This window comes from Myxocyprinus asiaticus, chromosome 4, assembly GCF_019703515.2.
Source record: "Myxocyprinus asiaticus isolate MX2 ecotype Aquarium Trade chromosome 4, UBuf_Myxa_2, whole genome shotgun sequence".
NCBI classification, from domain to species: Eukaryota; Metazoa; Chordata; class Actinopteri; order Cypriniformes; family Catostomidae; genus Myxocyprinus; species Myxocyprinus asiaticus.
Genome location: NC_059347.1, coordinates 26,725,006 through 26,737,990, shown reverse-complemented (window position 1 = coordinate 26,737,990; position 12,985 = coordinate 26,725,006). Strand labels below are relative to the sequence as shown.

The following is a 12,985-nucleotide window of genomic DNA, read 5'->3' as shown; positions in this document are numbered from 1 at the left end:
AGAGAGAGAAGAAAATAAATTTTCTGCTGACATCCACAATTAATTTAGGCCATACATTCAAGGAAAATAATCTCTAAACTGCTTTCCCAGTCCCACCTTATTCCGTACTTCCGGAACTTTCTGCTGTCAGACAGACATTAACACAACCACACAGTGGACATTTCACATCTGAACTGCTGCGATATGTGTAATGATAAACCACATAATATAATTTTGCAAAAATGTTGCCATAGTCACGCAATATTTATGAGATCAGGCTGGAAGGATCCCAATGTTAGGAAAGAGAGGATAAAGTGGTCTTGGGGGTGGCAGAATCATGTTGTGGGGATGCTTTGCTGCAGGAGGGACTGGGGCACTTCACAAAATAGATGGCATTATGAGGAAGGAAAATGATGTGTATATATTGAAGCAACATCTCAAGACATCAGCCAGGAAGTTAAAGCTTGGTCACAAATGGGTCTTCCAAATGGACAATGACCCCAAGCATACCTCCAAAGACAACAAAGTCAAGGTATTGGAGTGGCCATCACAAAGCCCTGACCTCAATCCGATAGAAAATGTGTGGGCAGAACTGAGGCAATGCTTCCAAATGCTAACAAAGTGTATGTAAACTTCTGACCCACTGGGAATGTGATGAAAGAAATAAAAGCTGAAATAAATAATTCTCTCTACTATTATTCTGATATTTCACATTCTTTAAATAAAGTTGTGATCTTAACTGACCTAAGACAGTGGCTGCTTTCTATGATTAAATGTCAGGAATTGTGAAAAACTGAGTTTAAATGTATTTGGCTAAGGTGTATGTAAACTTCTGACTTCAACTATATAAATACATGATATGATCTCTTTAAAATGATTTGTTTCATTGTACTGTATGTACTGTAATCATTGTATGTGTCTTATTATATGATGACATACAGTATAAACTGGATACAGTAGTTACAGCATTTAAAAATATGATTCTAAGGGGATGAGTTTCGCTGTTTACACCATTCTTCCTCTACTTAATTGCCTGCACTTAATCCGTTGCCAAGAGAGAATAACTCTACCCTGTAAGGGAGGAGAAAACATGTTTGAAGTACAAATCAGATTTAGGTCAATAAATTACAGTGCTAAATCCAGACTCGAAGTTGCCCAGATAGAGCCAAAGTTTCCTCTCATGCCAGCATCCCACTAGACGATTTTTCAGCCGTAAGATTCATTTCCATTATAGTCACTGGTAATCAGACGCAGTTGGTGTGCACGGTCATGTCTTTCAGCGAGTGGGTATGAACAGCCCCAGCGACTCAACTCCCAGCTGAGTTAATAGACCTTAGTCAGGATAGAGACCATACTTAATTCTTTGTGATTAAAAACAAGGGTGTGAGGAGATAGATGTGCAGTCTGTTCAATCACTTATACTTTTAAATGTTCTAAATCATGTTTTACAATCAAAACTCATGTTAACTGCAGTAATTTTTTGGACTGGATTGCTTTTTGCCATGACATTTTAATGTTTCATCAGCTAAACAAGGAATACAAAGATATAAAAGAGTAAAACCTCACAGCCTTCTTTTTAATCACGGAAAAGTAAATATGGTGCCAAACCTGACTAAAGTCTTTGGCCCTACCAACCCTCCAACAGCATCCAGGTTTAAAATGATCATTGGCTGTAACCAATGAGCTTCTTCTCACACTGAAAAGCTGACAAGCCATTGTCCTGATCGAACCTGCTCCAAACTTTTCCCTCTGCAAATGCAAAGGCACATATCACTGACATAGTTTTTGTCAAAGGTGACTGTGTACCGAAGGGGTTTTCTGGGGTTCTCCTACATTTAAATGACTAATAAAATAAGAAAGCAGAGACAAAACAGATTGTTAAACATACATTTTTCTTTTCTCTCTGAAGCTGTACAGAAACATTTTTCAACGGCAAGTCAAGGGGGAACAAATAAACATTCACAGTTAAAGTCACTCCACAATAGGTCAGTAGGTATTACATCCTCTACCAAAATCGAGTTGTTTCGAGTTGGCTAGTGGGACATCGCATTTAGTAATTTAGCTAACAGCTCCGCCAGCCAACACTGAAGTACAGGGCAGAAAGGGTAGTATGAGGTGGAATGAAAAGCTATTACTCTATGTTCTGTTATTTCGACTGATGGCAAACAATCCGATTACACTTCATCTAAGTCTAGACGAGACTAATCAATACCCATGTGCCACTGCAAAAATAAAGTCTTGAATCAAAACTAATTTTACCTGATTTTTTGAATAGTAAGTAAACAATTATACTCCATTTAATTATACTCCATTTTTGACCAGTGACTCAAAAATAACCTAATCTGCCTACAATACTGAAGTTAACTCAAGTGTTTAGAAGGATATTTCAAAGATTAGGTATGGTGAACATTTAGTGGGTTATTTTCTTCTCATACCATATTCAGTACTACCACATACCTTATTTTTTAACCACATCATTACAGTACTTAATTAGTCTTGTGAGCCAAGTGTCTGTGCCTAAAATAAATAAATAAATAATGGAACAGTACTATGAGACCCCAGTTATCAATGTACAATAGTTATGGATGAATGTAATGGTTCTGTGTATATACTGTACATTATTTTACTGGCTGCTCTGCCTGTTATTTACAATAATGTTGCAGAATTTATGTATTCATTTCTTTTTTTTTTTTTTTACTAAATATCTTTACATATTGCAGAGTTTTCAACACTAAAGTTGATGTGCCCAACCTTATCTGACAACGTCAACAATAACATTCATGTTAGCAGCGAATATATATGTATATATATATATACACACACAATTAAATAATATTAACACAGATATGTCATTTAAAAAAAAAACCTGGGTCAATAATATCTGTAATTTGCGATGTAATGAGCCTATTTAGCTGTATTATCCTCTTTAAAGAGAAGCCCCTTCCATACTGCATTCTGATACTTTCTCTAAGTCTTCCATCACTAAGTCCTGCTCATTGACGTGATTCATCCTCCTTGAGCTGTTGTTCTCCAGGCTGTTAAGAGAGATGGGCTCTGTGGAGGGTTGGAGGTTCACCGGCCGCACAGAATTACCCTGCACCCTGTGCGAATAGGTTCGATTTTGACCACCAACAGGGCACAGCCCGAACTTAAAGATGGCCTGAAATCCACGGCGGAAGTTCTCATTGAAGAACCCGTAAATTATTGGGTTGACGCTGCTATTGAAAAAGGCTAGCCAATGGGCGAAAGGGTAGATGTAGATGTTAATAAGCCTGTACTGGTTTTCAGTAAGTCTTACATAGTCTGTTAGCATCATTAACGTCCATAGAGGCAACCAGGACAAGATGAAAAGCAAGGCCACAATGATGAGCATTTTGATTACTCTTTGTTTTTTCTTTGACACAGAGTGCCGGGTATCAGGGCCAGGTTTTGCCCCAGTTGGCATAGCTGTTTTAAACAGAGTGATCCCAATCCTTGCATACATGATCACTATGAGGGAAAGTGGAGCCAGGTAAATATTAGCAAACAGAACTGTGGTGTAGATCTTCCTCATCTCCTGGTTGGGCCAGTTTTCCCTACACCAGTAGAAAGGGCTTGTTCTGTTGCCATCTCCCAGGAACACACGGATGGTCTGTTCTTTAGTCACTTGAAGCATGACGCCGGACGGACACATGATTGACACTGCCAGGACCCAGATAATCACTATAATGAGGGTGGCTGTAGATATCGTCAGTTTTTGCTTGAAGGGGTACACGATACATCTGAATCTGAAAAAGATAACCGGCAGAAACTGAAAAAAATGAACAGCTCTATTGCAAAACAATGGCATAAAATAAGAAGCAACATCTGTATAACTAAAGCAGTAGTAACTTCAGCTGCCTTTGTAGTGATTTTTAATGAGCGTTGTTGTGTTTTTAAAGAGTTTATTGCTTTATTCTTTATCTTACCATACAGTCAAATGGCATACTAATGAACTGAGATTGAACTGAGACTATGTCAATATTTTTTCTCCCTGTTTTCAGTGTGTTTGGTGACAATATATGTTGATAATTTCAGTGTGTTAGGTGACAATATATAAAAAAGAAAAAAAAAGGTTTGCCCCTTATTCCCTGCTGATGTTTATAGGAACTGAGACATTCTGTTCCCACACTGTTTAAAACAATTTCAGATCCTATAAACATTAACAGTACTTTCATCCAAAATAAATTAAAATTTAAGTGTCAAGCACACTATTTAGTGACAATAAGAACATTAAGAAACATTAAGAAGTGACATTAAGAAAATCACTCCCCATTCCCAATATAGTGCACTTTATGTGGTATCAGCCATTTTTAAGTGTACAAATTCTCATTGAATTGCAACGCTTGTATTGACCATAATACAATGCAAAGAAAGAGAAATGCAGATTGCAGCTTTAATAATTTCTGCAGTCTTAATTCCACGGTGGTTGATATAAAAACTAATCCATATTGCAATATACAGTAGCAAACCAAAATTATACAGATTGGTTTCTCATATTTCTTTTAATCATTATATTGCAAGTAAGGTACACATCCAACGGACACACCCCACTTATAAACCACCACTGTTAAGACATCATAAAACAACACAAACTACAAGGGGTACCACATTTATGGACTGCATGGCACTGATTGATAATCATGGTGTTCAATTACAAATTACAAATACTCATTATGCACTCATTTTATGCAAAAAGATACAAGAACCTTTACAATGAACCACAGTGTGAACATTCAGACAGCTTAGAGAGAAACATGACCTCAGTTGAATATTTAACACGTAATCAAATGTCATTCCATGTGTAAAAATGTAAGTGGCAGTATAGCACACTGATTCACCATCTGGTAGTAATAAGCAGAAAGAGATGTACTACAGTGATAACTTGCGCGCGCACGCACACACACACAAACAAACAAACTAGTTTTTATATCATTGTAGGGTCTCTCCATAGACTTCCATGCATTTTATGAATTTTATACAGATCTAACGATAATTTCTAGCCCCTAACCCTACCCCTAAACCTAACCCTCACAGAAACCTTTTTGCATTTTTACATTTTCAAAAAAACATACTTCCCTATCTGTCACTCACTCGACGTTGGTGTCGATGTAGTGACACTAGGGGTCACTCTTGGCCAATGAAAATTGGCGAGTGGTATTTGCATGCCACTCCCCCGAACATACGGGTATAAAAGGAGCTGGTATGCAACCACTCATTCAGATTTTCTCTTCGGAGCCGAACGGTCATGCTCACTGAGCTGAATACTACTGTTCATTCACCTCTGCTGGATCTGACGGCGCATTTCAGTGGCTTCTCCCTCCTCTGCACTGGTGCACTGCAGAGAATGCCCCTGGGTGCTTCGGCAGAAAAACTAGAGAGTATATTTTCTGAAAGAGCATTTTTCCCCTCTAAAAGAGTATATATTTCTCTAAAAGAGCGCACACACGGAACGTCTTTTTAAAGACGCGTCTTTTTAAAGATGCTTTTCCGATTGTGTGTTATTCCTGGTTGTGCTCGTTATCTCTCGCCTTCTAACGGTCATGATCACTGTCTTTCGTATCTGGGCACTGCTCACGCGGAGACAGCGTTCGTGGATGGTCATGTTCTCATTGCGAGAATATGTCCATGGCAACGTTGCGGTCGCGGCTCGCCTTCGTAAGAAAGTGAGCCACCCCAGAGGCTCCCGCCTCTGTCCTTTTACCCACGGGTTTGAGGCCAGCGCGGCTAGCACTGGGGGTGATTTGGGGACCCCAATGGGACCGCCTCCGCCAGGTATCCCCCCACGGACCTCCCATTCCCCAGCACACTCGTCTGCCCCGATCGGGTTTCCGGGTGAGTCCGCCGGCTCGTCTCACGGCGAGTTCGACCTCTTATTCGGAGCCCGCGAAAGTGATGAGCTCTCGAGCGCAGCATCGGAGAATGGGCTCGTCCAGTCGGAAGCCTCAGCTGGGCTCCTCCCTTCGGGGTCGATCGCCCAGTCACAGGCTGACGCGGAGATGACGACATGCTTTCCCGGGCAGCTGCGAGCGTCGGTTAGAGTGGATTTCACCGCTCTTCCCTGAACCCTCGCGGCTCGGTGATTGGTTCCTGGGCTCGCGGCGCCGCTCAAAGCCAAGCCACGCCCCGCCCCGCCCCGTTCCTTTCTTCCCGGAAGTGCACGAAGAGCTGACAAGGTCGCGGGAGGCACTTTTTACTGCCCAGTCCCAATCTTTTCAGCTTCCCCGCTCTCACTACCCTCGATGGTGGGGCGGCCAAGGGTTATTCGGCAATCCCCCGGTGGATAAAGACGCTCGCGGTGCACCTATGCCCGCAGAGCGCCGCCACCTGGCGTGGGTGCCCAAAGCCCCTGTCCAAGGCCTGTAGGTTTACGTTGTCTCTGACGGCCAAGGCCTACGGTGCCGCTGGACAAGTCGCCTCCGCCCTGCACGCCATGGCTCTCCTGCAAGTCCGCCAAGGCGCTAAAGGAATTGCACGAGGGTAGTTCCACCCCGGGATTGATGCAGGAACTGCGCTCGGCGACCGACCTCGCTCTCCGAGCGACGGAGGTCACAGCGCAGTCTCTCGGGCGGACGATGGCCACATTAGTGGTCCAGGAGCGCCACCTTTGGATCAACCTGGTCGAGATGGGTGAGGCTGACAAGACACGATTCCTTGCAGCCCCCATTTCCCAGGCGGGCCTATTTGGCAACACCGTCGAGGACTTTGCCCAGCAGTTCTTGATGGTAGAGCAGTAGATGGATGCTAGCCGGCATATCCTGCCCCAGCGCGGCTCAAGATCCCGCACCCCATCTACTCATCGCCAAGGGCGTCCCCCTGCGGTGACTGCACCGGCTCTGCCGCAGCCCGCCCCTTCGGCCTGGCCCCGGCGTGGAGCCCACCGCAGGAAGCAGACGCCACCCGTCTCGCGGCCGCCCAGAACCCGTGAAAGGCTTGAAAGTGCCCTTGAGACGGGCGACCCAGGGACAATGAAACCCGCTGCTCTGGAGCTGGTAAGCAGATCTTCATCTTGTTACCTTTTGCATTTAATTGCGCTGCATGCCCAAGTGGCTGCAGTACTCACGAGCTCAGCAAGAGTGGTTTCCTTGTTCCCTGGGTCACGTATCCGGTGTGTACGGCTGGCCTCATGACCACCGTCCACCACTCCATTTGGCAGGTCAGGTTGGCGCTCCAGCAGCAGTCTCCCGCCCTGAGCGCCCAGCTGTGGCACAAATCCGCCCCCGTTGTGACAGTCTCCACGGGTCACGAGGACAGGCCTCTTCCTCCCCCGTCCCAGGCTGTTCCGGGGGTGGTCACAAGGAGCCAGGTAAGTGCTTCGATGTCCTCGGACTCAGCACGGCCACGACGTGGTGTGGCACCTCGAGCTCCGCCCAGCTGCGAGGCCCCACCTGCCGGTACATCCGATGACGTTGTCCCTTTGGTCCCCCTTGCGCGGAACTTGGACGCATGGCTTGCGCCTTCCAGTCCGTCACGAGGGCTGGTCCGGACCGTCCGACTCGGCTGCGCGATTCACTTCGCCGGGCATCCACCCAGGTTCAGCGGTGTCCACTTCACCTTGGTGAAAGATGAAAATGCTGCTATCTTGTGCGGAGATCGCTACTCTCCTACGGAAGGACGCGATAGAACCTGTTCCTCCAGCTGAGATGAAGAAAGGGTTTTACAGACCCTACTTCATTGTACCGAAAAAAGGCGGTGGGTTGCAGCCAATCTTGGACCTGCGAGTACTGAACCGGGCTTTACACAGACTCCCGTTCAAGATGCTGACACAAAGACGCATTCTAGCGAGCGTCCGGCATCAAGATTGGTTCGCGGCGGTAGACCCGAAGGAAGCGTACTTTCACATCTCAATCCTTCCTCGACACAGACCCTTCCTGCGGTTCACATTCGAGGGTCAGGCGTATCAGTACAAGTTCTCCCTTTTGGCCTGTCCCTGTCTCCTCATGTCTTTACGAAGATCGCAGAGGCTGCCCTTGCCCCATTAAGGGAGGTGGGCATTCGCATTCTCAACTATCTCGACGACTGGCTAATCTTAGCTCACTCTCGAGACGTGCTATGCGCACACGGGGACCTGGTGCTCTCACACCTCAGCCGACTAGGGCTTCGGGTCAACTGGGAAAAAAGCAAGCTCCTCCCGGTTCAGAGCATCTCTTTTCTCAGTTTGGAGTTGGACTCAGTCTCCTTGACGGCGCACCTTACGAACGAGCATGCCCAGTCGGTGCTGGCCTGTTTGAAGGCATTCAAACAGAAAACAGCGGTTCCACTGAAACTTTTTCAGAGGCTCCTGGGGCATATGGCATCCTCGGCGGTGGCCACCCCGCTCGGGTTGATGCATATGAGGCCGCTTCAGCACTGGCTCCAGACTCGAGTCCCGAGACGGGCATGGCACCACGGGACACACCGCGTGGCTATTACGTCGGTCTGTCACCGTCTTTTCAGCCCTTGGACCGACCTCTCGTTTCTACGAGCAGGTGTTCCCCTAGAACTGGTCTCCAGGTGCGTCATGGTCACGACAGATGCCTCCAAAACAAGCTGGGGCACTGTTGGCAACGGGCATGCAGCCGCTGGCCTCTGGACGGGTCCGCGGCTGCGTTGGCACATCAACTGCCTCGAGTTACTGGCAATTCTGCTCGCCCTGCGGAGGTTCTGGCCATTGATCCAGGGCAAGCACGTGCTAGTTCGGACAGACAGCATGGCAGCTGTAGCATATGTCAACCGCCAAGGCGGTCTGCGCTCCCACTGTATGTCACAACTCGCCCGCTGTCTCCTCCAATTGAGTCAGCAGCATCTCAACTCGCTGCAAGCCACTCACATCCCGGGCAACCTCAACACTTCGGCAGACGTGCCGTCACAACAGGTTACCCTCAAGGGAGAGTGGAGACTCCACCTTCAGGTGGTCCAGCTGATTTGGAGTCGATTCGACAGGCACAGGTGCACCTGTTCACCTCCCAAGAATCCTCCCCACTGCCCGCTCTGGTACGCCCTGACCGAGGCCTTCCTCGGTATAGACGCGCTGGCACACAGCTGGTCCCCTGGCATTCGCAAATATGCATTCTCCCCCAGTGAGCCTGCTTGCACAGACCCTGTGCAAGGTCAGAGAGGACGAGGAGAAGGTCGTCCTGGTAAGCACCCTACTGGCCCGCCCAGACGTGGTGCTCGGACCTCGTGCTCCTCGCTACAGCTCCCCCGGGCAAATTCCCCTGAGGTAGGACCTTCTTTCTCAGGGAAGGGGCACCATCCAGCACCCGCGCCCAGACCTCTGGAATCTCCATGTCTGCCCCCTGGACGGGACACGGAAGACTTAAGCTGTCTCCCACCTGCGATGGTAGACACGTTCACTCAGGCTAGGGCTCCCTCTACGAGGCGCCTGTATGCCTTTAAGTGGTGTCTGTTCGCTAAGTGGTGTTCTTCCCGTCAAGAAGACCCCCAGAGATGCACAGTCAGATCAGTGCTTTCCTTCCTGCAAGAGAGGTTGGAAGGGAGGCTGTCCCCTTCCACCTTGAAGGTGTACGTTGCTGCCATAGCAGCACACCACGACGCAGTCGACGGTAAGTCCTTAGGGAAGCATGATCTGATCATCAGGTTCCTAAGAGGCGCCAGGAGGCTGAATCCCTCCAGGCCATGCCTCGTTCCCTCATCGGACCTCTGTAGTTTTTCAGGGTCTACAGAGATCCCCCTTTGAGCTTTGCAGTTAGCCGAGCTTAAGGCACTCTCCTTGAAGACTGCCCTCCTGACTGCGCTCACTTCCTTCAAGAGGGTAGGTGACCTGCAAGCGTTCTCTGTCAGTGAAACGTGCCTGGAGTTCGGTCCGGGCTATTCTCACGTGATCCTGAGACCCCGACCGGGCTATGTGCCCAAGGTTCCCACCACTCCTTTTAGGGACCAGGTGGTGAACCTGCAAGCGCTGCCCCAGGAGGAGGCAGACCCAGCCCTGTCGTTGCTGTGTCAGTTGCGCGCTTTACGCATCTATTTGGATCACACGCAGAACTTCAGAGTCTCTGAGCAGCTCTTTGTCTGCTTTGGTGCACAGCGGAAAGGAAGCGCTGTCTCCAAGCAGAGGATCGCCCACTGGCTCATTGACACCATAACTATGGCATATCTCGCCCAAAACATGCCGCCCCCGGTAGGGCTAAGAGCCCATTCTACCCGTGGTGTAGCGGCTTCTTGGGTCCTGTCCAGAGGTGCCTCTCTAACAGACATTTGCAGAGCAGCAGGCTGGGCAACACCCAACACATTTGCAAGGTTCTACAACCTCCGGGTGGAACCAGTTTCGTCCCAGGTAGTGGCACGCAACACAAGCGGATAAGCCCGGGATAGCCGGCAGGGTGTATCGCTTGCACATAGCGCCTTCCACCTCCTTTTGAGCTGAAGACGTGTGCTGTTAATTCCCAGTAGTGTTCACAAAAGTTGTTCCCTGGTTGACTTCCTCCGAGCCCTGTGGCAGTCGAGTTTTCGGAGAGACTCGCTGCCGGCCCAGTACACGCGCTAAGAGCCCGGTTCTGGGGTAAGTGTTCCGCATGTGGCGGTTCCCTGTAAGGCTAACCCCATGCGATCTATATCTTCCGCTAATTCGTTTCCCTGCTGGCAAACTGCGTCTTCCTTGGGCAGAGCCCCTCTGCCCCAGTCTCCATGTTGTAGTAACTCCTCCCCCATTGGGCAGGATCTACCTTGAAGGCTCTCCACATGGTTGGAAAGACCATGTGATGTATTCTTCCACTTAAATATCCCCCCCTCTCTTGGGGCGAGAGAGAGAGGGGGGTGTCCTCCCCTTGGGAGGGACACCCCCCGACTAGACCTGGCGGCCCAGTCAGATAATCCCCCTTCTTTTTTAGGGAGTGGAAAAATAGAAGGGGAAAGAGGCCACGACTGGGTTAAGCCTGTCTCTATCTCTGGGTAGTCGACTTGTCCCCAAAAAGGGCCGTTCGACACTCATAACTGTGTTGGGGGAGGTTACGTGTCGACCTGGTGTGCTGGCTTTGAGGCACACAGCAAGTCTGCCCACCACACACCGCCAGTTCACGTAACACAGTTCAGCCTTGTGGCGTTTTGTATAGGGACCCCTAGTGTCACTACATCGACACCAACGTCGAGTGAGTGACAGATAGGGAACGTCATGGTTACTGGTGTAACCTCCGTTCCCTGATGAAGGGAACGAGACGTTGGTCCCTCCTGCCACAACGCTGAACTACCCGCTGAAATGGCCGGACCTTATATCGGCTCCTCAGCGTAAAACCTGAATGAGTGGTTGCATACCAGCTCCTTTTATACCCGTATGTTCGGGGGAGTGGCATGCAAATACCACTCGCCAATTTTCATTGGCCTTTTATCAAAGACCAGAGGTGTCTCGGGCTCCCAAGAGTGACCCCTAGTGTCACTACATCGACACCAATGTCTCGTTCCCTCCATCAGGGAACGGAGGTTACACCAATAACCATGATGTTTAGTATGTTTAATAAGCCATTTCCCTTGTGGGGACCGCTGGCTGGGCCCCACAAGGTAGGTAATCTCAGGTTTTACTATACTTGTGAGGACATTTGGTCCCCACAATGTAGTATTAACATGTATACACACACACACACACACACACACACAAATAGACACAACATCCAGAATGATTGTCTTCATTTCACTGCTTTCCCCAAATGTGCCATGGTATAGTGATATAACCATGACATCAGGTGGGCATGGAAGTCCAACTGTCCAATCTAAAGGAACAGAAAACTTCCAAAAGCAACCATGACTGCCAACAACAGAGCCTGAATTTACTAGTACAAATACACACCAACAGCCCTGGCACCACATGGTGTTGGTACTTATCACATTTATCAGCCAACATGCAACTGATTATCTCTTCCTATCATTTTTAAGTGAGTCTTTTTTGATCACACAAAGAGTAAATATTAATGAAGATATTAAACAAAGGTTCGGAATTGGAGCTTGCTCATCTAATCTGTCAATCAACCCACAGGATATATAAACAGGAGCTTACCTCAGTCTTTTTGGCATCCCTCCACCCAAGGGCATAGCAGCCAGTGGGGATTTAGGGGACATGTCCCCCACACTCTTTAAAAAAGGTAATTTGGTTCCCTCACTTTTCCAAGCTAAACCCATACCAAATCCAAATGGTGGATTTGTATACAGTATTCTTTGCGTTTTGTTACTTTGGGCTGATTGAGCAACCATCCAGCCAATCACAGGTGAATTTCATGAGCCGAAACATCCCTTACGTAATAGGCTGTCAGTCAGTCAGTCTAATCCAGTGTTTCCCAACCACTGTGCCGTGGCACACTAGTGTGCCATGAAAGATTGTCAGGTATGCAGTGGAAAATTATCAGATTCCACAAAATAAATCAGGGCTCAGGACTGAGACAAATTTTTCAACCATTTTTCCTAACAGTGCGATTAAACTTTGCAAGAGGTCGCATTGGTGCGACTATAAATTTGGTTGACTCTCTGATTGTGCTCTGTCGTTTTTTGTTCCATATGCGAAATATCAAATGGCAAATGTTCCAAATGCGAAAGGAAACAGCTTTACCCGGATCAGTCAGCGCTGCTCAATGGACAGATCACGTGGACCGGTCTCGAGCGCTCAGCCACGCAGATCATCATAAACAGAGCTGCGAGAAGCAAGGGCTGGGTCACAAATTCAGCACTGATTATTTGTTTAAAACCTCTATGAAAGCCCATAATGTGTCGATGATTAAACTAGTTAAAAATTGTATTAAACGGCCCCAACATTCTAAACAGCATTGAAAAGGAATAAAGGAGAAATCTGCACAATGAACAGATAGAAATTGTAAGGTTTCAATCCACACATCACAGATATTAAAAAAAATCATTATATCAATATAGTAGTGAGAGAATACAGCTTAATTTCTGGATATGTTTTTCTTACGAAAAATGTCATAATTTGTTTTATAGTTACTGCTAATCATGGTTTTACTTTTTACTTTTGGTTACTATGATCTTATTGCAAATGCCACAGTAAAAA

General features: G+C 47.4%; 1 protein-coding gene across 1 annotated transcript in view; it reads right to left on the bottom strand.

Moving 5' to 3' along the window:
• Nucleotides 1-2,905: 2,905 nt before the first annotated feature.
• LOC127434583 (neuropeptide FF receptor 2-like) overlaps nucleotides 2,906-12,985 on the bottom strand; it is a 31,471-nt gene continuing 21,391 nt past the window's right edge. Inside the window, exon 3 of the mRNA XM_051687416.1 lies at nucleotides 2,906-3,746. Coding sequence (XP_051543376.1) covers nucleotides 2,906-3,746 — 841 coding nt within the window. The remainder of the gene's footprint in view (nucleotides 3,747-12,985) is intronic.